This window comes from Homarus americanus, unplaced genomic scaffold (assembly GCF_018991925.1).
Source record: "Homarus americanus isolate GMGI-L3 unplaced genomic scaffold, GMGI_Hamer_2.0 scaffold25827, whole genome shotgun sequence".
NCBI classification, from domain to species: domain Eukaryota; kingdom Metazoa; phylum Arthropoda; class Malacostraca; order Decapoda; family Nephropidae; genus Homarus; species Homarus americanus.
In genome coordinates this window covers 8394880-8422151 of record NW_024738300.1, presented here as the reverse complement: position 1 = coordinate 8422151, position 27272 = coordinate 8394880, and the positions used below count along the sequence as shown (strand labels likewise).

The following is a 27272-nucleotide window of genomic DNA, read 5'->3' as shown; positions in this document are numbered from 1 at the left end:
TATATATATATATATATATATATATATATATATATATATATATATATATATATATATATATATATATAAGAAACAAAGAGTCAACATATAGATTAACTATAGATCTGGTAATGTTTGAGCTGGACTTGTAAACATTCTTGTGACCTGATGTTGGCTCCTACTGTCTGGATGGCCGTTGTGTCATACCTGGGTGTTAATCCGCTACCTCACTACAGCTGCAGGTGCACCACGTGGTCTGGGTAGGTCCTCCAGCTCAAACAGGGTGTTGGAGAAGGTTCTTATTCCTCATGTGATGAAGTTAGGAATTCATAGTTCCTCAACTGGGTGGAGTAGGGAGTCATCATTTCTCTCCTGATGTAGTTGGAGTCATCATTTCTCTCCTGATGTAGTTAGGAGTCTTTCTTTCCTTCTCATCCAGTGTTGGTGGTGGTGAGTGTACGGTGGACAGGGTGTGTCTGGTCCAGTCAGATCAACATTGACCGCTAAGCACTGTTTGTTGCTCTAACAGTTGTCTCTTTCTTTCGAGTTGAAATTGTCACTTTTGTATATCACTTGTGGGTTGATGGTCAACCTTTGCACTGTACTGTTGGTGGGAGGATGTTGATAAATCCAGATGGGGAGGAGGAAATGGGGAAAGGGAGTGCCCGACAAACCAGGATGGCAGCTGTCTCCATGGTCAAGATAAAATAAATAAATAACTGATAGGGTGAAGGATGCATAAGAAGTGGGAGGGATGGACATTAACATGCAGATAGCATGGCATCAAGTATGGAAGAGATGTTCTGGTGATACTGGCTTCTGTAATAACAAAGGGGTACAACAGATTTTAAGCCTTGATGTGGGTGAGGAATACCATAGCAAAACACATTCTACAGCTGTGTGAACTAATGCATAACAATAAATGAAGGGGAACTGTGTACATATGTAATAGATGGCTGTAAACAAGGGGGTGTCGAGACTGTATTAATACAGCACTTGCCTCTCCAACGGTTGTTGGTTCAATCCCAGGGTAACTCCGGTCCGCCACCAAACTATTAAAGGTTACTTAACTTTACAGTTGGGGAAGTGAAGGTGGTTAAATGTAGTATTGGCCATGTTGCTTCCTTGTGTACTGAAGGATTAAAAACAAACACACAAACTTACTTCCTTACTTTCACTCTGGCACAAAATTACATACAATTAAACTTAAAGCACCATATACAAGTTGAACATCAAGTCATAAATAAAAACTTACTTTTCCCGATCAATAACGTAGTTGAGACGGGGAAGAATCTGGTCTGATGCCAGTGGCCCAAATCGGAATCGTGTGCACCGAGACTGTATGGCTGGGATGATCTTACTCAGGTAATTGCAGATGAGACAAAAGCGTACATTGTCTGTAAACTTTTCAATTACTGAAAAATAGAAACATTAAATTTAAGGATTAATATAACTAAAAACTATGCCCATATTATGTAAACATACTGATAATGTTCTAGCGTATTATGTCAGTTGCAGTACATTTTTAATATATAACAAACATCAGAACACTTTTATTTAACAAGTGTAAGTAGTATTGCATTTGAATTTTAAAGATATGATTGTCAAACAAGTCATGAAGTGAGTTCAGGAATTTTCAGTTGGGGGTGAACTAAAGGAGGTGGTTGGGAACTTGCATGCCCATGATCATACATAAAAATTTCAGCAGCCAGGATTATCCTTAAAATCTATACCAGAGTCCTAAAGGGTAATCAATATGTTAGGGTACTCCAAATAGAGGAGGCCAAGTGAATTTTGCTACCAATCATAAACACTTATGCTCTGAACTGCTCTTATTTAATATCAGTTGATGTCAAAAGGATCATTTGAAATTCACCTCATCCCAGCACATTAAAGGAAGTAAGAAGGGATAGTAAGCTACTTGATTCCAACTAATTTATAAATTGGATCTCAGGATTAATCCACTATTGATCATTACAGTAAAGCCTCGAATAACGACGGTAATGTGTCCTCCAATATTGCAGTGTAAGGTGAATCATCTTATCGTTAATCATTAATTACCATTAAAATAAAGCAATAATAATGAGATGCGTTCCCAAGTGTGACCTTTTCATATCTTTTGTGTGGCTTTTTACCCTCTTTTCCCCCAAAACAATAAAATTACTGAAAAAATGCAAACTACTGCACATTATTTAAATACAGTCATGCGCCAGTTTATGTCCTATATACGTTTGTGGAAACGTGACGTTAACCGAAATGGACGTTGTCCGATCATCACAAACTTTTTATTTTTATTTACGTGTATGTGGAATACTATATACGTACCTAAACACTTTTACTCTTAAATCACTACTGTAATGTGATACAGGTGATTAATTTTTATCTCTTGTGCAAAATACATGACGTTTATATTAAAATTATTCTGTTTTACAAGGATTCCAGCAACGCCGAGCAGATGGGGGAGAGAGAGGGTGGGAGGGAGCGAGGGGGCGTGGAGGGACGGGAGGTAGTACGTTTGACAGTTGGTACAGGCCCAGGTCTAATGCGTGTATATTTATCAGTTCTTAGGTGACTAAGCTTCTCTCATATAAAAAGCCAGTGAAATGATCTGGGTGAATATAATTAACATTGCTGGAATTCTTGTAACATACTGATTAATTTGAATATAAACATGCGATAATTTGCATTAGACAAAACAATTTTAGTACCGTAATCAAATTAGTACATGTGCACTCCAGCTTTGAACTAAGGTCATTTATTTATTTTACGTTTCTTTCAGTATGGTGTGTGCATGTAAATGGATGAAAATAAATGAAGAAATCTATGTAAATCTACCCAAAAATACAGTTGAAAAACTTTATATTATAAAATGTACTACAGTACTGTACACTAATGTACAACAATTTTTATCTCTTGAGCAAAATGTATGACGTTTATATTCAAATTATTGGCTATCTTGCAAGGACAAAATATAATCTCCTAACTTTAGTCTGAGATATTATATAAGATAAAAACTGTAAGCCTAAAAGTCTGGCTGGGGGGGGGGAGGGGACTGACGGAAACAGCCATGCCACCCAGCGAGGGGTTGGGGTTGAGGTGACAAGTTTGAAGCGAAGGTCTCTGTGCGTTTATTTAACAGTCCTACTAAGCTTCTCTCATTTTAAAATGCCAGTGATATGACCTAGGAGAATATAATTAACATAGCTGGGATTCTTGTAAGATACTGATTTATTTGAATATAAACATGTAATTCGCACTAGACATAACAATTTTAGTACCGTAATCAAATTAGTACATGTGCACTCCAGCTTTGCACTAAGGTCATTTATTTCTTTTATGTTTCTTTCAGTATGGTGTGTGCATGTAAATGGATGAAAATAAATGAAGAAATTTATGTAAATCTACCCAAAAATACAGTTGAAAAACTTTTTAATAAAATGTACTACAGTATTGTACACTAATGTACTACATTTTTTATATCTTGAGCAAAATATATGACGTTTATATTCAAATTAATCTCTGTCTTGCATGGATTTCAGCAATGCAAATTATATTATCCTAATTTTAGTCTGAGATATTATATAAAATAAACAAAGAAATCACCAGGGTGGGAAGAGGGGGCGGGGGGTGAGGGACAGAATGTCTGGCGTTTGTTTGTTTATTTATTTGAGATAAGATTTGACAGTTGGCGCTGAAGGCCTGCCTGAGTGTTTATTTATCATTACTTAAGAGTGACTAAGCTCTTCTCATAATTTGCCACCCAAATGACCTGGGTGAATATAACTTACATTGGAGGGATTCTTTGAATACCTGTATAAACAAGCTATATTTGCAATAGACAACAATTTTAGTACCGTAATCATTTAGTACATGTACAATACAGGTTTGCACTTAGGTCCATTGTTAGTCTACAATATTGACTAAAATTCACTAGATAACGTACGCCTGGCCGCACAATCTATAAGAATACGCAATGCATACGTGACTGTGCTCGCTCTAGGTCCATTTCGGTTGGCTAGGTCCCATTATTTGAATGTTTTTTTTCAATTTAAATTTTAATTGTTTATTCCTTGTTAGAGGAAGCGGGATCCTAGTGCTGTCACTTGGTACCCCTGTACCATAACACCAGAAGCAACTGGCTAGTGTCATAAGTATATACAGTACAGTACAGACATCCCTTGGTTATCGCGCCTAATTGGGACACCGTCGATAACGAAAGTACAGAACCTATGGGATTTATTCTAATTGGTTCAGGCACCCAAGACCCAACCCCAAGTTTCCCATTTTACGACCATTTAGACTCACTAAATATATATATATATAATGTTATGGTAAATATCATAAACACTCATAGGCATGGCTAGGTTTATTACAAAGTGATGAAAAGGGTACGCTTAATACTGTAGTCCACAAAACATGTAGCTATGCTTTTTTTATTTGGTCCCCCGTCATACGAGTCCGTTTTCTCTCACATCAGGACGCCCGAGTCCTCCGTTTTCTCTCTTAATCTTAGAGTGCACCAGAAACTTTACTATTTTTAGTAATGCCACAGAATTTGAAATTGCAACTGGGGTTGCAATTGTTGAGGCAACTAGATATGTCTGATTACAGCAAATGTGTTATTGTCAATTTGTAGGTGAAAGATTTTATCCTCAATAGATGTAGGTTAACATTTCACCTGTAGGCAAATGCTTAAAAAAAGCCTAAGTAAGGAAGCATATTCTTTTAACACATAATATCTGACCAGTATGGGGAGGATCATCGTGTCTCCGTCAGGGGGTCGTGGAGTGCTGGTCCAGCAGGCGTCACTTTTTTGGGGGGGGGCCATGGACGTATATGCGATCGGACGTTGTTCGGTTGGACGTTAACCGGCGCATGACTGTATATATATATATATATATATATATAATATATATATATATATATATATATATATATATATATATATATATATATATATATATATATATATATATATATATATATATATATATATATATATATATATATATATATATGTGTGTGTGTGTGTGTGTGTTTTAATTAATATTATTTAATGTTAATAAATGGAACAATACAAGTAGCTAACCAGTAAGGGGAAAGAAAAAGGGGAGATGGATTGGGAACACCAAACTATACACACGCATTTAAGGAAACAGCTCATTTATCTTAAGAAAACAGTGGTCCCTCGCTTAACGAACACAATTCGTTCCACAGTCGTTCGTTAACCGAATCTATTATTTTAATGGGATTGGGTACAACTCAACGAAAAAGTACATACAAAGTACTGTATACCAGTAGTAGAATTAGCAAAACATTAAATATAAACTAAATACAGTACTGTACTGTACAGTATACTCTATAATAATAAATGAAAAACAATAGAATACTGTATTTTAACTTAGTTTGAGGTGTGCATGTCGTATTACCGGCAGCCTTGTTTACATATCAAACAGCTGATTGTGGAGGCACTCTTTACAGAGTGCATTGGTTCTAATGCCTTCTTCATGTTTCATAATAATTTCTGCACTGTATACTGTATTATCAATATGTTAACTAAATTTCAGAAGGAACAATAATTTTAATGTAAAAATGCAAAAATAATCAAGAGACCAACAAAATCAATGTTCACTCCACTGTAAACAAAGTTAAACTGAGAAGATTTGTTGGTGATTCAATCAGCTGATAGGCGCACAAAAACTGTTCCCTGTACTGTTTATATTATCAATATGTTAACTAAATTTCAGAGTGACCAATAATTTTAATATAAAAAATGCATAAATATTCAAGATACCAACTTTCTTGATATTTACTTCACTGGAAACGAATGTAAACATAGAACCAATTACTGTATTGGCGGACTAGCCGATCAACTGATGCGCACAACAAGGCGTGTTTGTTGTTAGGATTTCGTAAATCTAAGTTTTTTTCGTTAATCGAACTGAAAATCCTTATGGGAGCTAATTCGTTAACCAAAATTTCGTTAATCGAACCGTTTGTTAACCGAGGGACCACTGTACAGTATGTACAAAAGATTAATTTTTTTTTATTACTGAATATGTATTTGGTTGAATTAATCTTTATATATGCAAAATTAACAATAAATTCATTAATAATACGTAGAATATTAAAACACACAAGAGGATAAGAGACGGCATTGTTGTCAGTGTTTACACCCATAATGTCAGTTATCCACCTGAAACTGAAGGAAATGAGACCCTATTTTTATTGTAGTAAAATTAATGTAAAAAATATGTATGTTTTAATTAATGTTATTTAATGTACAGTAGAAGTAACCACTGATATTAAAGAAAAAAATGAGGCTGATAGTGGAATTGCAATGTATACAGTACGTGCACACTCAAGGAAACAGTCATTTATCTTAAGAATATATACAAAAGATTCATTATTGTTTATTACTGAATATGTATTTGATTGAATTAATGTTTATATATGTGAAATGAACAATGCAATTCATAAATAATACATAGCATATTAAAACCCACAAGAGGAGACAAGACGGCATTGTTTTCATGAATGACGATGGTTCTACATAAGAAACTGAAGAAAATAAGACCCTGGTTGTAGCTGTAGTGAACTTAATTAAAAAAAATGAATACCTGTATGTATGTTTTAAGTAATGTTATTTAATATTAATAAATGGAACAGTAGAAGTAGCTAACCACTAATGGTAAAGAAATAAAGCGAGACGATTGGGAACGCCAACGTATCTACAGTAAGTGCGTACATGTGAAAACATATCGTCATTTCTCTACATAAGAATATGAAAGCAACACTTATTTACTGTTCATATAAGTTTTAAATAATACTTACAAATGTAAAAAAAAAAAATTCCATTCATCAATGGTGGTAGTCTAAAACATAAGGACAGCGAGTTTTTACTCAGATGATGAAGTCATCAGGTTCAACTCTGGCTGAAGCTGTAGCTTTTCATAAAGCTGTTGCTGAAACTGTTAGTGAACCTGAAGTTGTTGTTGAAGCTGCTTATGATGCTAAATTTGAAGGTGTAGCTCAAGTTGATGGTTTAGGCCTTCGAATAATAAAGATGTCGAAAGAACCTTGCACAGCTGCTTTCTTTTCTCATTATACATCTTTATGTAGAGGTCATTTGCGTTTTTCATGTCCCTGTTAATTTTAATGCTTCGTTCTGTTAATGGATCAACTTCAGAAAATATGTCCATTGTTTGCTCCATATAATATCCACAGACCTCTCGCTTTTTTCATATAATTTTAACACCTCCAGTTTCTCGGCTAAGCTTATGCACTTTCTATTAGCTTTTGAACCATTATTACCACCACTTGCTCTCTTGCTCATGTTGAAAAGAGATGCAAAATTGCCGTAATAAATGTGAGAAAATTTTTCTCCTTTTCCTGTTCAGATGCGTGAAAACAAAGGGCCTGCCAGCTGCGACTGTTTATGCTAGTGATGCTGGCGTCACCATTAACAAGCCCGGCAGCCTCCGTGCGCAAGGCTTTTTTTTGTATAATACATATCTGGATTTAGTTAATATTTGTATGAAAATGTATTTTTTTCCAAATTTCGTTGTAAATACAAAGAAAATAATGGCATAAATTGAAATGGGTCCTAAATTAACCAGTCTTAAATATGAATCGTCATTAGTAGAACTGTCGTTATCGGAGGCTTTACTGTAATTTACCCAATGGCCAACCCAAGAAGAGGAGACCACAATGTGAGGAGGAGCTATATCCATACAAGATATCCAGCAATCAGGTAGACAAAAGCCAGCCGAAAGAAAAAGATAGGAGGTACCAGTACAAATAAGCTCAATGCTATGCTCAGCTTGCATCTCCAATAGGAGTAACCTAACCCTATTTAACTGACCTAAAGCTGGTTCCAGAGTAAGAAATAAAGGAACAAACCTGAAACTTTCCATGACTGCATAATCCAGAGATGCCTACCAATTATCTGGTAACTTAAATAGCAGCTACAGAGATATTTGTCAAAGGCTAGATTTTGTCACACTGATATCCAGAACTTCAAAGTAGGACGTTTGTCCCAAATGTAAACATCCTTTCCATGAAGTTTTGACTGGTGTCCTATGGCATCAACTCTAATGAAGTTCAAGGCATTAAGCCATATACCTGTATATTAATTATAACAACAGCAATAAGTGAGTTTGTGGATAAGAAGGAAAACACAGCAGGAAAACTTTTTTGGGAGAGAGATTTAAACACAGTAAGGATAATATTCATGTACAGTATAGTCTCCATTTACGCGGTCAATTGAACCCGTGGAGGTCTGCACAAAACGAGAAACGCGTAAACGAAATAACAGAACATATGGGATTAATTGAAATAGAGACTGGGCCGGCCCCCAAACTCCACTTTTTCCGACAATTCGTACGTTGTAGTAAAAATATTTTCTTAATTTTATGATGGTATGCACACACACTTAATATAGAAGAGAAATATCAATAAGAGAATAATATACTGTACCAGGTAAAAGAAAAATCAAGGTTTAACACTTACGTTAGTAGAAGAGATGGGTCGGCATACAGGGATGGGGGCTGGTTCCGAGGCAGAGGGCAGATTAGTGGCCCTCAGGTGAATCACTATCCACCACAGATGTCAGGGCTCCCTGACAAACCCCTCAAAGTCACCATCACTGTCACTATCACTGACTTGGGCTGGCTGTTGTGGGTTGCGGGCGAAGAAGTTGATGATGTTACGCTGACGGCTAGTGTTGATGTGGTCGTGATACATCTTGACATACGGCTTCATAGTTTGGTCTAGATGGTTATTGGAGACTTCATATCGGTGATTGAGAGGGTCTTTGGAAAGGATGAGCTTGAGTTTCTCGGCAAACTCGATGGCACTCTTTGTATCACCATGTGTTAACTTCTGTTCTCGTGCTGCCGCACCACCTGTCTCTTCACTGACGTCATCGTCTTCCAACATCTCGTCGGCAGTCACCTCAGGTTCCCTGATTACCTCCATGATGTCGTCGTTGGTGGTCTCGGAGAAGCCTGCAGCTGTAACACTCTGTGCAGCTTCTCTTGCAAGGTCCATTGCCACTGCAACAGACTGAGCCTCTCCAACCACAGGTTGACTCTGCCTCCCACCTGGGAAACCCTGCAACACATGCTGCCACACGTGACGAATCGTTGCCACAGACAGCTGCCCCCATGCCTCCACCAAGAAATCAACAGCTTTCTTTACGTTAAACATATTCCAAAACTGTTTAGCTCGCACTTCATGCTCCGCCAACTCTTCTTCTGGATCCTCATCCTCGCTCTCGCTATCTGTGCCACTCACAAGGTTCCGCAACTCATCCTTGGTGTTGGTGTAGTCGTTCAGGAGCTTAAACTTCTTTGCGGAGAATGCAGCCTTAACGTTGCATATCAACTCCTGGTCCATGGGCTGAATTAACAACGTAGTGTTGGGAGGAAGGAAGACCACTTTTACACTGGGGTGACGATCCAACAGTAGGGGCGAGTGTCCTGGTGCGTTGTCAAGGAGCAACAAAATGTTAAATGGAACATTATGTTGCTCGCAGAATTTCTTAACGTCGGGAACGAAACAGTCGTCAAACCAGGAGAGGGACAGACCAGTGAACATCCACGCCTTACGTGCGGTCAGCCAGTGGACATTTAGCTTGGTCATGTCCATGTTGTTGTAGGCATGCGGCTTGCGTGCTGTGTGGATATCCGACAACTTGAGCTTACAGGTGCCGGAGGCATTGGTGGTAAACAGGACGGTGATACGCTCCTTCTGCAACTCCCGGCCCCGACACTTGCTGGCAGACTTGACAACGAAGGTCTTGGAAATTCATTTTTTTCCAAAACAGACCGAATTCATCCATGTTGAACACCTGGTCGTCCGTGTACTGTCCTTCCTCCATAATGTCTCGTAAGAATGGAGGAAAATCCATGGCGGCAGCACGGTCAGCACTGGCTCCTTCACCAACAATGTTAATGTTGGTTATCTTGTTACATTTCTTAAACCCTTGCAGCCACCCAGAGGAAGCAGTGAAGGGTTTGGGCTCTGCAATTCCCATCTTGTGCTCCACTGATTCGTAGAGTTCACGGGCGTAGTCCTGCACTGCCCGCGTGTCGACTGCCATGTTATGTCTTGCCTGACGAATGAAGTAGCTCACCAGTAAATTCTCAGTCTTGAGCAGCACCTTATTCTGACAATACTTCACCATTGAAGCACCTGCAGACTTTGTGATGCTCATGTGTTCTTTTATCTTGGCGGCATCCTTCTTGATTGTAGGAATCGTAGATTTGTGAACTCCATGCTGGCGCGCGAAATCAACTTGTTGAGTTCCCTTTTCTAAGTCCTGGACGAATTTGAATTTTACTTCGTAACTTAGGGCTGGGCACGTCATATTACATTAGACCAATCACAGCTAGCGGCGGAGGGAGGTAAGGATGCGTGACCCAATCACAGTCCAATACGTCATATGACGTCAATGATAACGCAACAGCGACATACTGGGCACCCTCCCCGCGCCGCTTCCCGCGTATGGTCAAGAATGAACCGCGTTAATCATAATTGGCACGGCGCGTCTGAACCTCTCGCCGCGTAAATGATGCAATGAACTGCAGTTAAAAATTTTCATTCTGGCAAGGTGCCGCGTAAATGACCAAACGCGTAAGCCAAATCCGTGTAAATCAAGACTACAGTGAACCCTCGCTTTACGCGGTTTCACTTTACGCGTTTCTACATTTACACGGTACCCTGCCAGAACCGGAATTCCCACTTTACGCGGTGCATCTACTCATATACGCGGGTGAAGTATAATTTTTTTATTTAGCTCATAAAATTCATACAGATTATCCGGCCAGAATATAATTTACATTGCTGGAATTCTTACAATTTGATGATCATTTTGAATATAAGCATCATAGATTTTGCATTAGACATACAAATTTTAGATCTAATGCAAGTATTTTGTTTACCCAGAGCAAATATGTTATCTTTTGTGCAAAATATATGAAGTGTATATTCAAAATATTCCTGGTCTTGCAAGGAATCCAGCAATGTCAATTATATTATCCTAACTTTAGTTTGAGGTATTATTTATTACTATACCTTAAAATCTAGTGGTTTTCCCCCAAACATTTCTCAGAGAGGGAAGAGCCAGGAGTGTGAGAAGAGGGGGAGGGAGTTGAGTCCATTATTTGAATGGACATTAACTTGGCAACTGTATTTCTCTATTTCTTTTAAGTATTAATTGTGTGCATGTACCATCATAAAATTAAGATGTTATTTTTACTACAACATAGGTATTGTGTCGGAAAAAGTGGAGTTTGGGGGTCAGCCGGTCTCTATTTCATTTAATCCCATATGTTATGTTGTTCACTTTACGCGTTTCTCGCTTTACGCGGGCCTCCATGGGTTCAATTGACCGCGTAAAGTGAGGGTTCACTGTATACTGTAATTTGAAAGAAAGTCAAGAACCAGTTTCTTACCTCTCCTTAATGCATTTTGGGCATCATTGGTCATGGCATCAGCCTCATCTAGGATGACAAGCTTGAATCCGGACTTGAATATAGTACGTGTACTGGCAAAGTTAAGTATTTGTTGCCGCACTACACCAATGCCACGGTCATCTGATGCATTCAGTTCCAACACCTGAAAATGAACCATGCATGAACTAACTGGACAAAGATTTCTTGCAAGAGCAGTATAAATGGTGCTATTTTTTCACTTTTATATCAAAGTTTGCATTAGCCAGAATCACATAAAATGAACACTTACCTAACCCCTTTCATGGACCTAATAGTAGTCAACTAAAGTTTAAATTTTGTTTGGGGCTATAATACAAGAATTGGGACTTGTATGAATACCCGTAGTCATAATGTCTCAAAATTAAATTATCTACATTGAATCAATTTTCTCACCAGACCTTTTAATCTATGGGGGAAAAAAAAGAAGTCGATTTCCCAATTAACTTTGATGTCCCACACTTGGAATGTTTTGATTATAAAGATGGGTTATTATGATCATGATTGGTTATATTTTATTTTGTGTTTGTAATAAGTAAATCTACTCACTAATTATTGTATTTGAATTACCCCAAATTTTCACTAGGCAAACGTTTATCATAATCACCATTGTCAAATTAGAAGACAAGCAGAGCAATCCCTGCACGCCACATCTCACCACCTTTGACAACTCGCTACAAAAATCTGTGTTTTCACCAGACATCTCACATTACATCAACATGAAGGAGAACTATTATGAATCATTTTAAAAATGTGAGAAATATAGACACTAAGGAACAATTTACATCACAGAATTACCAATATGTTCAGATATTTATACAACTCTAAAGTTATTTTGAAAATAATTATCTCAACCTAGACCAAGTACACTGTGTGTATAGACACACACACACACACACACACAAAACAAATACTAATAAATAATAATGGAAAAATCCTCTCACAAATAATCAGAAACAAATTTATTATTTATTTATTTGTATGTGTTTTGTGTGTGTCTATACACACACATATACAATACTACAGGTAAAAGAAATAATTGTTCTAAGGGCAAACATATACCTGTAAAGGGAATATACATTTCCTTGTACACAAGTAAAAATGAAGCCCCTCCCCCCCGTCAGCAAATATTATTAATGGATTTGGCGATTCGTGGCCATTTTGAGAACCTAACCCATGCGAATTTTGGGGCCCTTGTACTTCACTAATACTGTACTGTTAATCCAGTATATACTAAACAAAGTGAAGATTTGATTAAATTATTAAAAGAGTAGTAGGTAGTAGGCAGCTACCAAACAGGGAGGAACTACCACCTGGGAAGATATTAGAAGCATAATGTATTGTCTGATGGTAAACCTTGCTACCATATGGCATCACAAAAATTGTGACCAAGTCCCAGGTTGCTGATCTGTCATTCTGCAGGGTCTCAATTGTCTCTTGCTATTGACAACACAACAAATATAAACATACTCACTCTTGATCTGTTCTAATCATTCTATTTTATTCTCCTATGTCAGTTGATATTAATATTAAAGCGGGCCTTCTCGGATGGGTCTCACTGGTCTGGAAGGTTGTGGACCCCAGGGCTGACCTGATCATCATCAAACTTCCGGGGCCTCAACTGACGCCACTGCGGTTGCTAACTTCAATTGACCAAAGCAGCTTCACCAAAACCTTTTCAAGCCTCCAACTACAACCTTTATATCTCCTTCAGTTCTAAGGGAGGTGTACAGTACATGCCTACTGCAACACACGTACGCCTATAGCTCGACTCATGGATCTTGAATCTTCCCTTTATGATGTCATCTGGCTCAAAATATCTCTAACCAACTATGACTATTTTTCTTTGTTTCCTATACAGTTCTCCCAACTCTATCAACTATTTGGAACTCTTTGAGTATCTCACTTCTTGCCATGAGTCGTTACTATCCACACACCCAAACAAGGAGATCCTCTACCTAGGGGATTTCAATGTACATCACAGAGAGTGGCTTGGCTCTGCAAGGGATGACCCAGGTGGAGCTGAGCCACTCTCTTTTTCCTTACTCAATGATTTGGAACAAATAATCAAACACTCGACATGCGTTCCTGATCGACACGATAAACTTGCTAACATTCTTGATCTTGTTTTACCTCTAACCCCTCACACTATTCATACTCAATTTCTGCCCCCTTAGGGTCTTCTGATCACAATCTTATTTCTATTAAATCAAACTGGGCACGGCCACCTCCCCTATCCCCTCTAAACGCCAACTATGGCACTATTGGAGGGCAAACTGGCAATCCTTGCGAGAATTCTTCACCGACTTTCCTTGGAATGAATGTTGCTTTTCCACTTGGGACGCCTCGGTAGGTGCCGACAGCATTGCTGGGGTTATACAGGGTGGTATGAGTGCATTTATCCCATCTTCTACCAAAACTTTCACTTTACAATCATGGTTTGATCACGCCTGCTCTCTTGCATGCAGGGAGAGAGATAGGGCATATCAAGCCATGAAACTATCTCCTCCCATTACCCAATCCTCTTTCATTATTTCTAGGAATTGTTGTAAGGCTATTTTTCGTAGGGCCAAGCGGAATTTTATAAAAAGAAAGACCGATGTCCTGAATAATTCTTCCTCTGGTCCTTAACCAAAAACATCTGTAATAACTTCTGCACTCCCTCTTTTCCTCCTCTCTTCCGACCTGATAACTCTATAGCCAACTCTCCCCCTGACAAAGCCAATCTCTTTGGCACCTTATTCTCCTCTAACTCCACCTTAAATGATTCAAACTCAATACCTCCTACCTCTGCTCCTCCCATTGAACCTATGCACTTTCCTATATCTCCACTCATAGGGTTGCTGGCGTGTTAACCAGGTTGGATGTGAGTAAGGTGCATGGACCTCGTGTTCTGATGGAGTGTGCTGAAGTTCTGGCCCCTGTGCTTGCTAGCCTCTGCCTCAAAACCCAAACTTTTCCTTCTTCTTGGAAGCATGCCTCGGTCAAGCCCATCCCAAAGAAGGGTGACCATTCCAATCCCTCTAACTATCACCCCATTTTCCTATCTTCATCCCTTGAACACCATTCTCTTTTGTCGGATCACCAGTATGGCTTTCGCCAGGCCGAGATCTACTCTCCTACTGCACCCATCTTTGGTCATCCTCTCAGGGATTATGGGGAAACTTTCGTCGTGGCCCTCAACATCTCCAAAGCATTTGGCAGGGTATGGCACAAGTCTTTGCTTCCTAAACTTCCCTCTTATGGTTTCTCTAACCCACTTTGTTCTCTAAAGTCTAGCTTCCTTGAGAACTGATCCATGGCAGTTGTTGTCGAGGGATCGATCTCTCGCTCTTTCTCTACCAACAGTGGTGTCCCAAGGGGTTCTGTTCTTTCACCTACTCTCTTCCTTCTTACGCTGATGACTCTACTCTTCACTCTTCATCACATTTTCCCCTTCCCCCCAATTCTCAAACTAGATCTGATATCATTACATCCATCAATGTGGATCGGTGCAGCATCTCCAAATGAGGAGGTAGAAACTTGGTTAAATTCAATAGTAATAAAACTCAGTATTTACTAATTACACTTTCCAAATTAGATATCTCCCACCAATCACATTTCAGGATGTTATCATTTTGCCAAATTCTAAAAAGAGATATGCTAGACCTTACCATTTCCTTTAATATGTCATGGAAGCCACACATCCTCAACATTGCTAAAGCTGCCTCCCAAAAGCTGGGAATGCTTTACAGATGCTGTAACTACTTCACTCCTGAGCAGTTGTTTCAAGTATACAAGGGATTCATTCGTCCTAACTTGGAGTACTGCTCTCATATCTGGGGTGGCTCTTCTGCTGTCCAAATAATAGATAGGGTGGAATCAAAGGCATTTCGTCTTCTTGACTCTCCTCCTTTAGTTGACAATCTTTCTTCCCTTTCTCTTTGCTGCAATGTTGCTTCACTCTCTCTCTTTTACAGGTACTTTAACAAGCAATGTTCAGTGGGTTGGCATCCTGTGTACCGTTGGCAAGGCCGTGGGTTCGTAACACACGTCTTGCCTGCGGTGCCCACCATTTCTCTGTGGATGTCGGTCACACTAAGAATTACCCGTTATAGTACCTCCTTCTTTCCCCACACAGCGAAACTGTGGAATGCTTTGCCTTCTTCTGTGTTTCCACACTCATACGATGTCTCACTTTAAAAAGCTGGTTTTCCAGTATCTTCGTGGTGTAGATTAACACAGTATAACCTTTTTCTTTTCTATTTTTAATTTCTTTTTATTCTGATTTTTTCGCCCCCTAGGTGCCGATGTGGGTCGATGACCTGTGTTCGGGAGGGCTATTCCCCGTAAAAAAAAAATAAACAAATAAAATAAAAATCACACCAGATTTGGGAGGTCTTTGTAATGTAACAAACATACACACACACACACAAAACTTGAATCTACACAACAATACTGTCGCTTCACAATCATAAACTCCTTGACAGTTTCACTAGTTTTTACGAAGGTTAACTCATGTCACTAAATTTCACACACACACAAAAAAAATAAAATAAAAATAAATCAACAGTTACTGAACTGCCAAATTCATAACAAATTTTTTAAAGTCAAACGTACCATAGAATTAAACTCCTTGGGAGAGTAAAGTTTACGGGCACATGCCAGGATAGTGGAGGTCTTGCCTGTGCCTGGTGGACCATAGAAGAGCAGGTGTGGCAGATGATCCTCGTCAATGAACCGTTTAACTGAAGGAATATATCAAACACATCAATATAAATAAAGAGAACATCTTGGGAAGCTGAAATAACTACATTAAGATAATCCAAATTTTCATTTAATTTTAAAATGAAAGGTTGAAAATTAGTACAGTCGTCCCTTGGTTAACGAGCACAATCCGTTCTAGAAGGTTGCTCGTTAACCGAAAAACTCATTAACCGAAACCATTGTTTCAATGGGTTTTTGGGTAATTGGTTCCAGCTCACCGAAAATTGCCTAAATTCAACAAAAAGGGTAGAAAAGTACACTTACTTTGAGGTGTGTATGTAGAAGGCTCCTGGATGATGATGATGATGATGGGAATTAGAATGTGGGTGGAGGAGAAGGGAGAAGAGAAGGCATTGGGGTGGAAGAGAAGTCACCCCATGGCGCCATTTCACCGCATATGTAAAATAAATTTCAAAATGACCAATAATTTGCTTGGAAACACAGAAAAAAAGCATTTAGTTGAAGAGTCTCAAGCAAGATGTTACCTCCACTAAAAAGAGAGAGAGACTAATGCCTGTTTCGTGTGTTGCCAGGCTGGATGGCGTGCCAGAAACTAGTTTCTTTACCTTCAATTATGTTCAATAACTGTTAAAATTACTAAAAAAATTAATACAGTCAACCCTCGCTTTACGCGGTCCCACATTCCGCGTTTCCACGTTTACGCGGTACCCTGCCGAAACCGGAATGCTCACATTCCGCGGTGCGTGTACCCCTTTACGCGGAGAGCAGCTGGCGAGCCGCGCCATTTTTGGATCCAAACCTCCCGCCATCCGCCATGTTGTGAAAGCGGCGCGAGCAGGGTGCGCACAAGGTCGCCCAGTCATCAAAACATTACTGAGTTCTTCACCCACCACAGCCGGCCCAAGTCAGTGATAGTGACAATTATAGTGAGGATATGGACTTTGAGGGGTTTGACAAAGAGGCCCTGCAAGCCTCTGTGGTGGATGGTGATACAATTAATACAAGTGATACAGGTGAGGGCCAATAATCTGCCATCTGCCTCGGAACCAACCCCCCATCCCCGTGTGCCCAGCCATCTTTTCTACTAATGTAAGTGTTAAAAAACCTAATATTATTGATATTTCTCTTAATTATTAATTGTGTGTGAATACCATCATAAAATTAAGATAATATTTTTACTACAACATAGTTGTGTGTCGTCAAAAAGTGGAGTTTGGGGGGTCGGCCCGGTCTCTATTTCAATTAATCCCATATGTTATGTTGTTCACTTTACGCGTTTCTCACTTTCCGCGGTACCCTGTGGGTTGAATTAACCGCGTAAAGTGAGGGTTGACTGTATAAACTTTTAAAATTATTGAATACTGTAAACTTCTTGATATTTACTAAAATGGTAAGGCATATAAGCCCTAGAACCGATTACTGTATTGGCGGACTAATACTACAGCTGGTGGACCGCCAAATGCAAGCAAAAACATGTTGAGGTCGGCTCGTAAGAAACTCGTTAATCGAGGGATTGCTCGTTAACCGAAGTTAAGAAGCTTATGGAAGGTAACTCGTTAACCGAGGGACCACTGTACTAAAAGGGTAAGGGATATCCTTTACAAATACTGTAATAGTGAAGGGGGCACAAAATGAAGCTATCATTCTTTAATAAAACATTACCCTCATTTATGTGAATTCTAATTAATTAATTAATAATAATAATAATTTTTTTTTCAGTACAGCTACTCCCCGACTTAAGACCTACTCGACCTATGACCACCTGGACATATGACCGCCTCAGTCGTACCAAAATTTTGTCAAATTACGTATTTTCGAGTCCCAACGTCAGTGATTGCGCTGTGTACTGACAAAATTTTCGTTTGTAATTCACTTTAAAATGGCTGGCAAGCTTAAAAGTGAGAGTTTTGTGGTGCTGAGAAGAAAAAGAGACACCCATTTTAGATTTATTATGCATTATTTAAGCATTTTCGACTTACGACCTGGATTTGGGTCCCTAACCCCGTCGTAAGTCGGGGAGGAGCTGTATACAGTTTCCTGTGTGTCAAGACAGCGCAAGTAAACAACCAAGGTAAACCGTAAGGCAACTTGATTAAGGATAACTGATAAAGCTGTCAGGTGATTATTTTTAGGATCTAGGAAAAGACTAGCAAAAACAAGTACAGATTTGTATCATAAAAGGAAGTTACTGTACATTCCTAGCCAAGCTAAGACCCCATTTTGATAGTACAGTACACCCACCTCTCGTTTTACGCAGGGGTTATGTTATAGAAAATCACCGCTTAATTAAAAAACACGTAAATTAAACATACCGGTAATTTTCCCATAAGAATACCTGTAAATGGTACAGGTTAGGGGAACCATCATATACCACACAGGGTACCAACAGTGCTCTCACTTAAACCAAGCACGCGGCCAACCTCCGACACACTCTCTCCTCTCTGAAGGCGGGTGATCACATTTAATTTCACGTCCATTGCGATTGTTTTTCGTGCCTTTTTAGCTTTAGGAGCCCCAGAGGAGGCAGATGGACGTTTTCCAGACATGCTCAATGGGGAAAACAACGTTTAACACTAAAAAGGTACATGATAAACACACAATGCAAATGAGAGCACAGAGAAAAAGTAGTGCTGGTGTGAACTGAGAAAGTGATACGTGGGAAGCTTGCTGGACGACTTCACAGTTGTTGTACAGAATACTTAATCATTATTATCTTCACCATTAGTAGTAATAATCTTTATTATTACATTATTATAATAATTATTTTTATTATTAATAATATTAAAATCGTTGATGTTGATATTACATACTTTATAGTCATAACTTACAAGCACCTCAACAGGCATCACATGCGACTCTCCACTGCCAGGCGACCAGGTAAATATGCGTGGCAAATTTAAACTGTCATGAGCGCGTTATTTCAAAATTAGGTGCAGGTAGATTACCTTTTGGTATTAAATGAACAATCACGTTATTCCAAATACGCTTAAATCAAATGTGAGTTACCTGTTCTGTATTGTGCTGGTAAAATACATGTAACTCGGTCAATACCATGTCATGCTACTCCCCTAAAAATTTTTAACCACAACATGGATTTGTAATCAGATACTGTACTGTACATGTGTAAACTAGCATATTTATGAGCAAATTTATGAACAGGATTAATGGATTTCAATATTTTCACGCTTTTGGAAGGATGCTTAAATGAGGCAACTTCTCCTGACAGTGCAAGCGGAGTTTCACTGGTAATAACCAAGATCATTTTTAATTTCAGTACAGTGAACCCTAGAAGATTCGGACCCGGTAAATCCAGATTTCAGAAGATTCAGACAAAATTTTGGGGGTTCCAAGAACTAAGAAGCAACTCCAAAATAGAGCAAAGATCATCTTAGGCCGGTATAACTAAGTTGTGAGCGTGCGGTACACAGGTGCCCAAGAGTTATCTATTGTTGTTTGTGGTAATATTATTTCAATCACTCCAGTAATGATACAATGTTTCTTATTAAGCTATCATAGGTAAATTTATGGTTTGTATAATTTGTTTATCACTGTGCCCATCACCGTTATCAAATTAGACTATACAAGATATGTAATTCTCCCATACGTATTTTGATAGTAAGCCTGGCAATGGGAGCGAATGAACGCTAGTGCGCGTCTACAGTTGTAACTCTCCTTGCTCCCTGCCATATTTCACAGGATTTCCTGTTATCATTAGTATTTACTGATATAATAGTGCTGAACAATAATTAATCTTGGCATTGTAGCCAAGTTAGACTTGTCACTGTAATCACCAGGTTATTAGGCCAAGCTGTGAGGTGCTACGTTTTTTTCAACTCGTATTTCGGTAAAGATACAGTATATGTAACTTTCTTCATTTATTTTTACTCAATTACATGCACACACCATCCTACATATATATTGTGAAAAAATTAAGAGAAATAATTGTCCTAAGGGCAAAAACACAATGGAAATATAAATTTTTTGCACATGAGTTAGCTGGTTCATTGGCGAAGTGGGAGGATGGTGCAGAGTGTAGGGGGTGGGGTGTTGCTAGGGAATCAGCAATAGTCAGCTTGTCTCCGTTGTTATGAGGAAGCAGGGAGTGTATGCAAATGGCGACCGTGTTAAACTTTCAATTGGCTTTTATTTACTGGTTTGGCAATACAGTATTCTTTGTTGTAACTTATTTATTGGTATTATATTTATTTATTCCTCACATTTTCTGGTACTATCTGGTACTGTATATATTATTTTAAGAAAATTATGGCTACAGGATGAAAATACACACAAAAGTTTTTTCCTAAATACTTCCTGCTAAATTAAGGGAAGTGTCATATATGCCGAAAAATATGGTACTGCATTTTTGGTGTTTTTTATATCACTATTTATCGTTTTTATACATTTAGTACATTCACCAGAAGATACAGACAATCAACTTTTACAGACTGGTGATCACCCCCCTTTAGTCTGCATCTTAGAGGGTTTACTGTACTTTTAAAGTGGGTCCCATAGGCATGACTGCCCACATGGAACATTGTGGATACAGCACACTACCCGGTACTAATAATAATAACAATAATAATGACTTATGACTGTGACTGTACTTACTTGTGGAGATGATGTCCTCATGTGAGATCAAATCTTGAAGGGTCTGAGGTCGATACTTTTCCACCCTGTAAAAAAAACAACACAATGAAACAATTCTACACGTACAGTACAGTATGTCTGTACTGTACTAAACCCTTAAGCACTCAGCATTACAATGAGTACTGTACTGTACACAGTCAGACCTGCTTGTTTAAGATGGAACTAGCAGCTTTGTTGCACCCTATTTCTGAATGTGCAGCATATCTTTATCAAAATAGCAAATATCTTAACAGCATATTTATAAGGTGTCACTTCAGATGACAAAGTGTCACTCTTTTTTACAATATACAATATACAGTGGTCAGCAATCATGACAGTAACCTTCCACTTGTAAAAATTATAGAGTAACTGGGATCAAAAAACTTGTCAAAGTTCCTTATAAATATAATGTAATACAGTGATCCCTCGGTTAATGAACACAATTCGTTCCAGAAGGTATTTCGTTAACCAAAAATTTCGTTAACCGAATCCATTGTTTCAATGGGATATTGGGTAATTGGTTCCAGCTTACCGAAAAGTACAAAGTAAAAAAAAATGCAGTAAAGTACATTTATTTGAGGTGTGTATGTTGAAGGTTCCTGGTTGATGATGATAATGGGGATTAGAAGTGGGGGTGGAGGAGAATGGAGAAGAGAAGGAAGTGGGGATGGAGGGGAAATCACCTTTCAGTGGACCCATGCTTGATGCAGTCATTTCACCAATAAAATTTTAAGTTCACTAGGTGTAATTCAAGATTATTTTCCTTAAATCAACACTGCACTGCACTATATATTATCAATATGTTAACTAAAGTTCAGAATGACCAATAATTTCAATGAAAAATGCAAAAATATTCAAGACACCAACAAAATAAATGCTCTCTCCACTGTTTTCAAAGCCCAACTGATGCCTTGTACTGCATATATTATCAATATGTTAAATATATGTTAAAATGACTAATAATTTTAATATAAAACATGCAAAAATATTAAATAGCACAACTTTATTGATATTTACTCCATTGGAAATGAATGTAAACATAGAACAGATTACTGAATTGGCAGACTAGTCCATCAGCTGATGCTCACAACAAAACGTGATTTTTGTAAGGATTTCATTTATCAAATTTTTTTTCGTTAACCGAATTGAAGATTCTTATAATAGGTAATTCGTTAACCGAACCGTTCATTAACTGAGGGACCACTGTATTATTTATTTGTATGTGTTTTGTGTGTGCATGTGTACAATACAGCGGCAACTTATTCCTTTGTGGTTTTTTCATTTATTATTATAAACTGCTCTTATTTAGCCCCAGTCACGTCTTCAATGAATAAAGGAAGTGCTTCTTGTGGTGAAAAGCGCAAACACCCTACGTTGTCCATACAAGATAAGGTTGAACTTCTCAAAAAACTAGTGGTGTGTCTGTTCGCAGCATATGCGACTTGTATAACACTGGCGCTTCCACAGTGTATGACATAAAAAAAAAAACAGAAAGGAAAGCTGCTCCAGTAATTATGAAAACAAGGAAGAGGTAGCGGAAAGAATGTCCATTGATAAGTTAGTTGAGCTGACAGGAGAATTGATTAAAGGTCTCGAACAATGCAGTTTTATTACTGAACAGGAAATAATGAATGTTTACATGTTGCAAGAAAAACTAATCAAAGAAAGACCAAAATACATGAAACAGGTTAGCTTGCAGGATATGTTCAGAAAAATAGCAGAGAAATCTGCAAGACAGGAGCCAACACTTCAAAATCCAGTGCCATCAACTTCTGTTCACCCAGATGTGCTGGCACCACCATCACCAGTTCTTGAAGATATGCCAACTTCATCACCAACACCAGATAGCCAAGATTCTATCATCTTTTTAGATGAAACACAAGACAGACCTGATGACCCCCCACTTTCAGACATGTAACTCTGCTTAGTTGTACAATCCAACACTTTACTTTGGAAGTGTCAATAACCAACCTTCTGATGTAAGTATATACAGATAGCCTGTAAGGTATTTTGCCTGTAGTACTTCAACAAATTTCACTTGCTTTTCATTTGTTGTTTCTTTTTTTTTATTATCCAACTTGTACTATTTACAAGGTATTTTAGAGGTAGGGTGAGGTGGTTATGAAGTGGGTTAGAGGTGTTTATTTATTTAATCCTAACCAAACCACCTGTGGTTCGGCAAAATCACTAATCCGGCACTGTTCAGGTCCCAGTCAGTCCCGATTTGAGATGGTCAACCTGTATAGTGAATTATATGTGAGATTGTGGGTAGTCATATTTCAGAATTTAACGGTAAAATAACTTACTTGTTTACGAGTTACGTATGTTGGACAACCACGTTGTCCACGGTAAAATAGAGTTAGTATGTTGGACAACCACGTTGTCCACGGTAAAATAGAGTTAGTAGAAACTTAGTCAGTCACGACAAAATATCCACTGCCATTTAGATATGCAAACTATGTGATATCCAGCAGATATGAAGGTCCAAATCGGGTATCATTATCGTTTTGGCCACCTGGCGAATTTTAGGATATTAAATTTAGGATATTAAATTATCATTATGGTCATCCAGCAATTTTTAGGATTTTAAATTTTGGAATCGGTAGTTTAGACAATTCTAAGACACATTTCTTCCGCTCTTGATTACTTTCCGAGAAAATTGCAAAAAGGGGGGGGGGTTGGGTACGGGAAAATAAAAAAAGTAGTAATTTGCTATAAAAATGAAGGTCAGAATAATCCCAAAGTTAACCCAACCTAATCCTAAGCCTTACCTTAATTGGAGTCAGAAGACATGGAGTTGGGTCGTGAGGTCATCCTAGTAATCCACAGGTCTCACTGCCTGGCTGCTCTTTTTCTGCCCGAAGGAGGGGGGCCTATACCGAGCTGTGATTGGTCAATCCAAAATCATACCCACCAATCAACGTCCAAAGATCTGCACGTGTCAGTCACTAGCGCATGTGTTATGCAGGATAGTAACCAACAAATGAACACACGGGATCTCTCTCTCTCTCTGACGACGGTAACATCAACAGGACTTAGAAAATATACAACAATTTTCAAACAATTTATTGCGATTTTCTCTAAAAGTAATCACGAGCAGAAGAGATGCTATAGAAGAAAAGTGTCTCAGACTTGTCTAAAGTCACTCTAAACTACCGATTCTAAAACTTAAAATTATAAAAATTGCTGGATAACCGAAACGATAATAGATAAATATTCGTCCATTGGCTTTTCTCGGGTTTTGGGATGAGAATAGTTTTTTGTTTTGTTTTCAGTGTGTCTTACTCAAACCTGACCTTCATTTCTTGTGGAAATTAGCGGTGTTTGCCAAAGATGAACATTTTCATTTTAAACAAACATAAATTGCACAAAAATAGAGTTCAGATGTGAGTAAAACACACCAAAAACAAAACAAAAGAAAACTATTCTCATACCAAAAGAACCAAACTACTTAACCTAACTTATAAGGAGGAGGAGGAAAGGATAAAACAAATGACTTTAAGTGAGGAGTATAACCTCAGGTAAACATGGTGGGAACCTGCGGACAGCCAATGGACGAATATTAACCCGATAATAATACTGATTAGGTTAGGTTGAAATTATGTTTGTCCGGTGGTTTTTTATGTGTTTTGAGCGATTCTGACCTACTTCCAAATAGGTGGATGACCGAAATGATAATTTTACCCCAAATCATTCAAAACACTATCAAAAACCATCGGAAAAACATAGTTTAGATAAATAACCTAACCTAATTCTGGTATTTTTGCATTAATGCACACAACTTTCCTACCCCAAATCTATTACCATATTCGAAAAAGACGTCTAATTTTAAGACAATTTTCATCTATTACATTACCGTCGGAAACGTATAATAAGAGAGATAGCACATGCCAAATGTTTCTCTATTTAATTCCATTAATCTTCAGCCATTATCGCCTACCCGACCTCCCACTCAGGGTGTTCCCTTCATGAATCGTCATGAGCATGCATTCCTGTACACGTCACGCAGCCAATCAAAAGCGTTGTTTTTTTTTTTACCACCAATTAAAATGAATTGTGGTTTAATTTGCGGTATTTTTTGCCTAATCAGATTCAATTGTGATTTTGGGTCTCATATTTCGAAATTCAAATTCATTTCTGACCATGGAAGTCTGCAATGGGTGTCACTTCAATTATAGGGAGCTGATTGCACGTTTTGGAAAAAAAAACGAACAAGATGTAGCATTTTTTAGATCTCATAGTGTTCTCCTGACCTCAGTAAAGTGTCTTAAGTTTAAGAACGAGTGTAAATATCAAGACCAACATAGTTGGCGTGATCCAGTGAATAAGTGATGCCATCATATGGTGTTAGGTTAGGTTCGGTTTATACGTTTTTCTAGCGTTTTTTGGTGTATTTTGTATTGCCTTGGCCATGATTTTTGTCGGAAAACGCCCCACCCAAAACCACCGATAACTAAAAAAACAAGCAATTTCCGACGGAAACCAAGGTCAAAACCAAACAACACACAAAAATTAACTAGAAAAACAGTTTTGACATTCTAACAGTTGTGTGCACTAATGCAAATAACAAACTAAAATAATACCCAACAAAGACATCGTTAGATCTAACAGTTCTATGACACTTTAAATATAAGCAGAGGATATTTTGCCGTTGTGACTGGTTTTAAGTTCCTACTAACACCATTTTACCGTGAGTGCACTCTGGTTAATCGTCCATTACTGGCCAACAACAACGTGAGAACTACAGTATATTTGACTGTGACTAGCGGTATTTAGCGTTTATTTAGCCCTAAGTCGATCGTTTTGTGGGTGTAAACATCCATATTTCTGTTGTGCACGGAAACTCATCATTATAAGAGACGACATTTACTTATAGAACCTGACCTTACCAACCGAAGAAACCTCCCTTTAGTTACCTAACTTCCTAGCAGGGGAGCGGACCCCGTCATATTAAACAGAAAGTACTTAGCCAATCAAAGCGCACTCACGGTAAAATAAAGTTAGTTGGAACTTAGCAGGTCACAGTAAAATATCCGCCACGTTAAATATTATCTTACAATGATTTGCTACTGTCAGGTTTGAAGCGACGACTTCTTTACTTACCAGGGCAAATTTTGATTTTTGGCGTCATCTTCAACACCCATCCTTAAGAATTTACAAAGTCAACCCACTCGACAACAAGTTTGGTTTTCTCACAACTCCAACTCACAGAGTCACAGGAATCATACACAGGAGACGAGTCAGCTGTGAATTACGCGGGCAGCGGGAACAGTACAACAGACAGAACACTATCGTTTTGCGCTCAAGTCCTTCCCTCTCCTCCACACAGTAGCAAATGCCTTACGTAGGAAATAAAACTTCATATTTCAATGTAATAAAACCCTATTTTTCTTACAGCTTTATGGATGTAAAAGGCTACAACATTTCAGGAGAAATCAGCACCCGACAGCTTTGTAGGAAACTGTATATACAAGATTACAGGTACTCATGCAATGATGCACATTGTATTGTGGGGTATGAGATTGTTTGGTTCACACTCAGGATGGGATGGAGAAAGGAAACTCACAATGTGCTCTCTATATACATGTTGTATTGGATGTACAATGCAGCTTGGTGCTGGGAAGGCAGCATGGTTACAAGCGTGATGTAGAGAGAGCCGGTTGGTGAGGACGCTCAGAGAAGGACAGCTTGTGGGTCGCCATGCTCGCCAGCGGGAGAGAGGACCGCCAGGCAGGCGGAGGAGCGAGGGAAGGCCGCCAGGCAGGCGGAGGAGCGAGGGAAGGCCGCCAGGCAGGCGGAGGTGTTGCTGGCTGGTTGGTGTAGGTGGAAAGAGAGGGATCACCACGAGGTCAGGTCTTAAATAGCGGGGTTAGGCGTGGCTTAGCAGTTGACCCCCGCTCCGTGATGTATGGCGGCGCTGGTTGACCCAGACCACGAGGCATACACTGGGGAATTGGTGGGGTCGGCTAGGCAGCGACAAACAGCGTTTGTAGGGGAGAATTCCACTACAATACTCCCCCTTCCCTCCAGGCTGTGTAGGAGACTTGTTGTCTGCAGAGTTGCATAGCACATGTGAGGCAGAACGGGCGGTGCGTGCCTCATGTGAGACAACGGCGATGGCGTGGATGAGCCGGTCGCTGGGGACAACTGTCTAGATACACAATATCTGTGGGAGTAGAGAGGGAGAATAAGGGTGTGTGGAGGCGATGAATTTTGTGCTTCCCTCACGGCAGGTACAGAGTCGCCAGATGCGCCTGCTGGGGTGTGTGGGCCTGGTTCAGGAACAGGGGCTGTGTCAGCAGCAGCGGATGAGGGCTCGTGACAGCAGCTGGGTCCACGACAGCAGCAGGGTGCAGGACATTAGCAGGGAGTACCTGGGGGAGAAAAGAGGGGTGTGTGTGTCCGCACTCAGGAACAGAGGCCGCATCAAGGGCGGCAGGGGTTACTGCTGGGCCGGGGTCGGCG

General features: G+C 39.0%; 1 protein-coding gene across 2 annotated transcripts in view; it reads right to left on the bottom strand.

Annotated features, from left to right (window-relative positions):
- The window catches only part of LOC121873821 (replication factor C subunit 5-like), a 49166-nt gene extending 23046 nt beyond the window's left edge, over positions 1-26120 (bottom strand). The window contains exons 1-5 of one of the 2 annotated variants that reach the window (XM_042377556.1): positions 25911-26120; positions 20790-20854; positions 16074-16201; positions 11439-11601; positions 1235-1394 (exon numbers count right to left, since the gene is read on the bottom strand). In XM_042377556.1, the coding sequence (XP_042233490.1) occupies positions 1235-1394; positions 11439-11601; positions 16074-16201; positions 20790-20854; positions 25911-25951 (557 nt within the window). In that variant the 5' untranslated portion in view covers positions 25952-26120. The remainder of the gene's footprint in view (positions 1-1234; positions 1395-11438; positions 11602-16073; positions 16202-20789; positions 20855-25910) is intronic. The other variant, XM_042377554.1, reaches the window with a different exon arrangement.
- Between the last annotated feature and the right edge of the window lie 1152 nt (positions 26121-27272).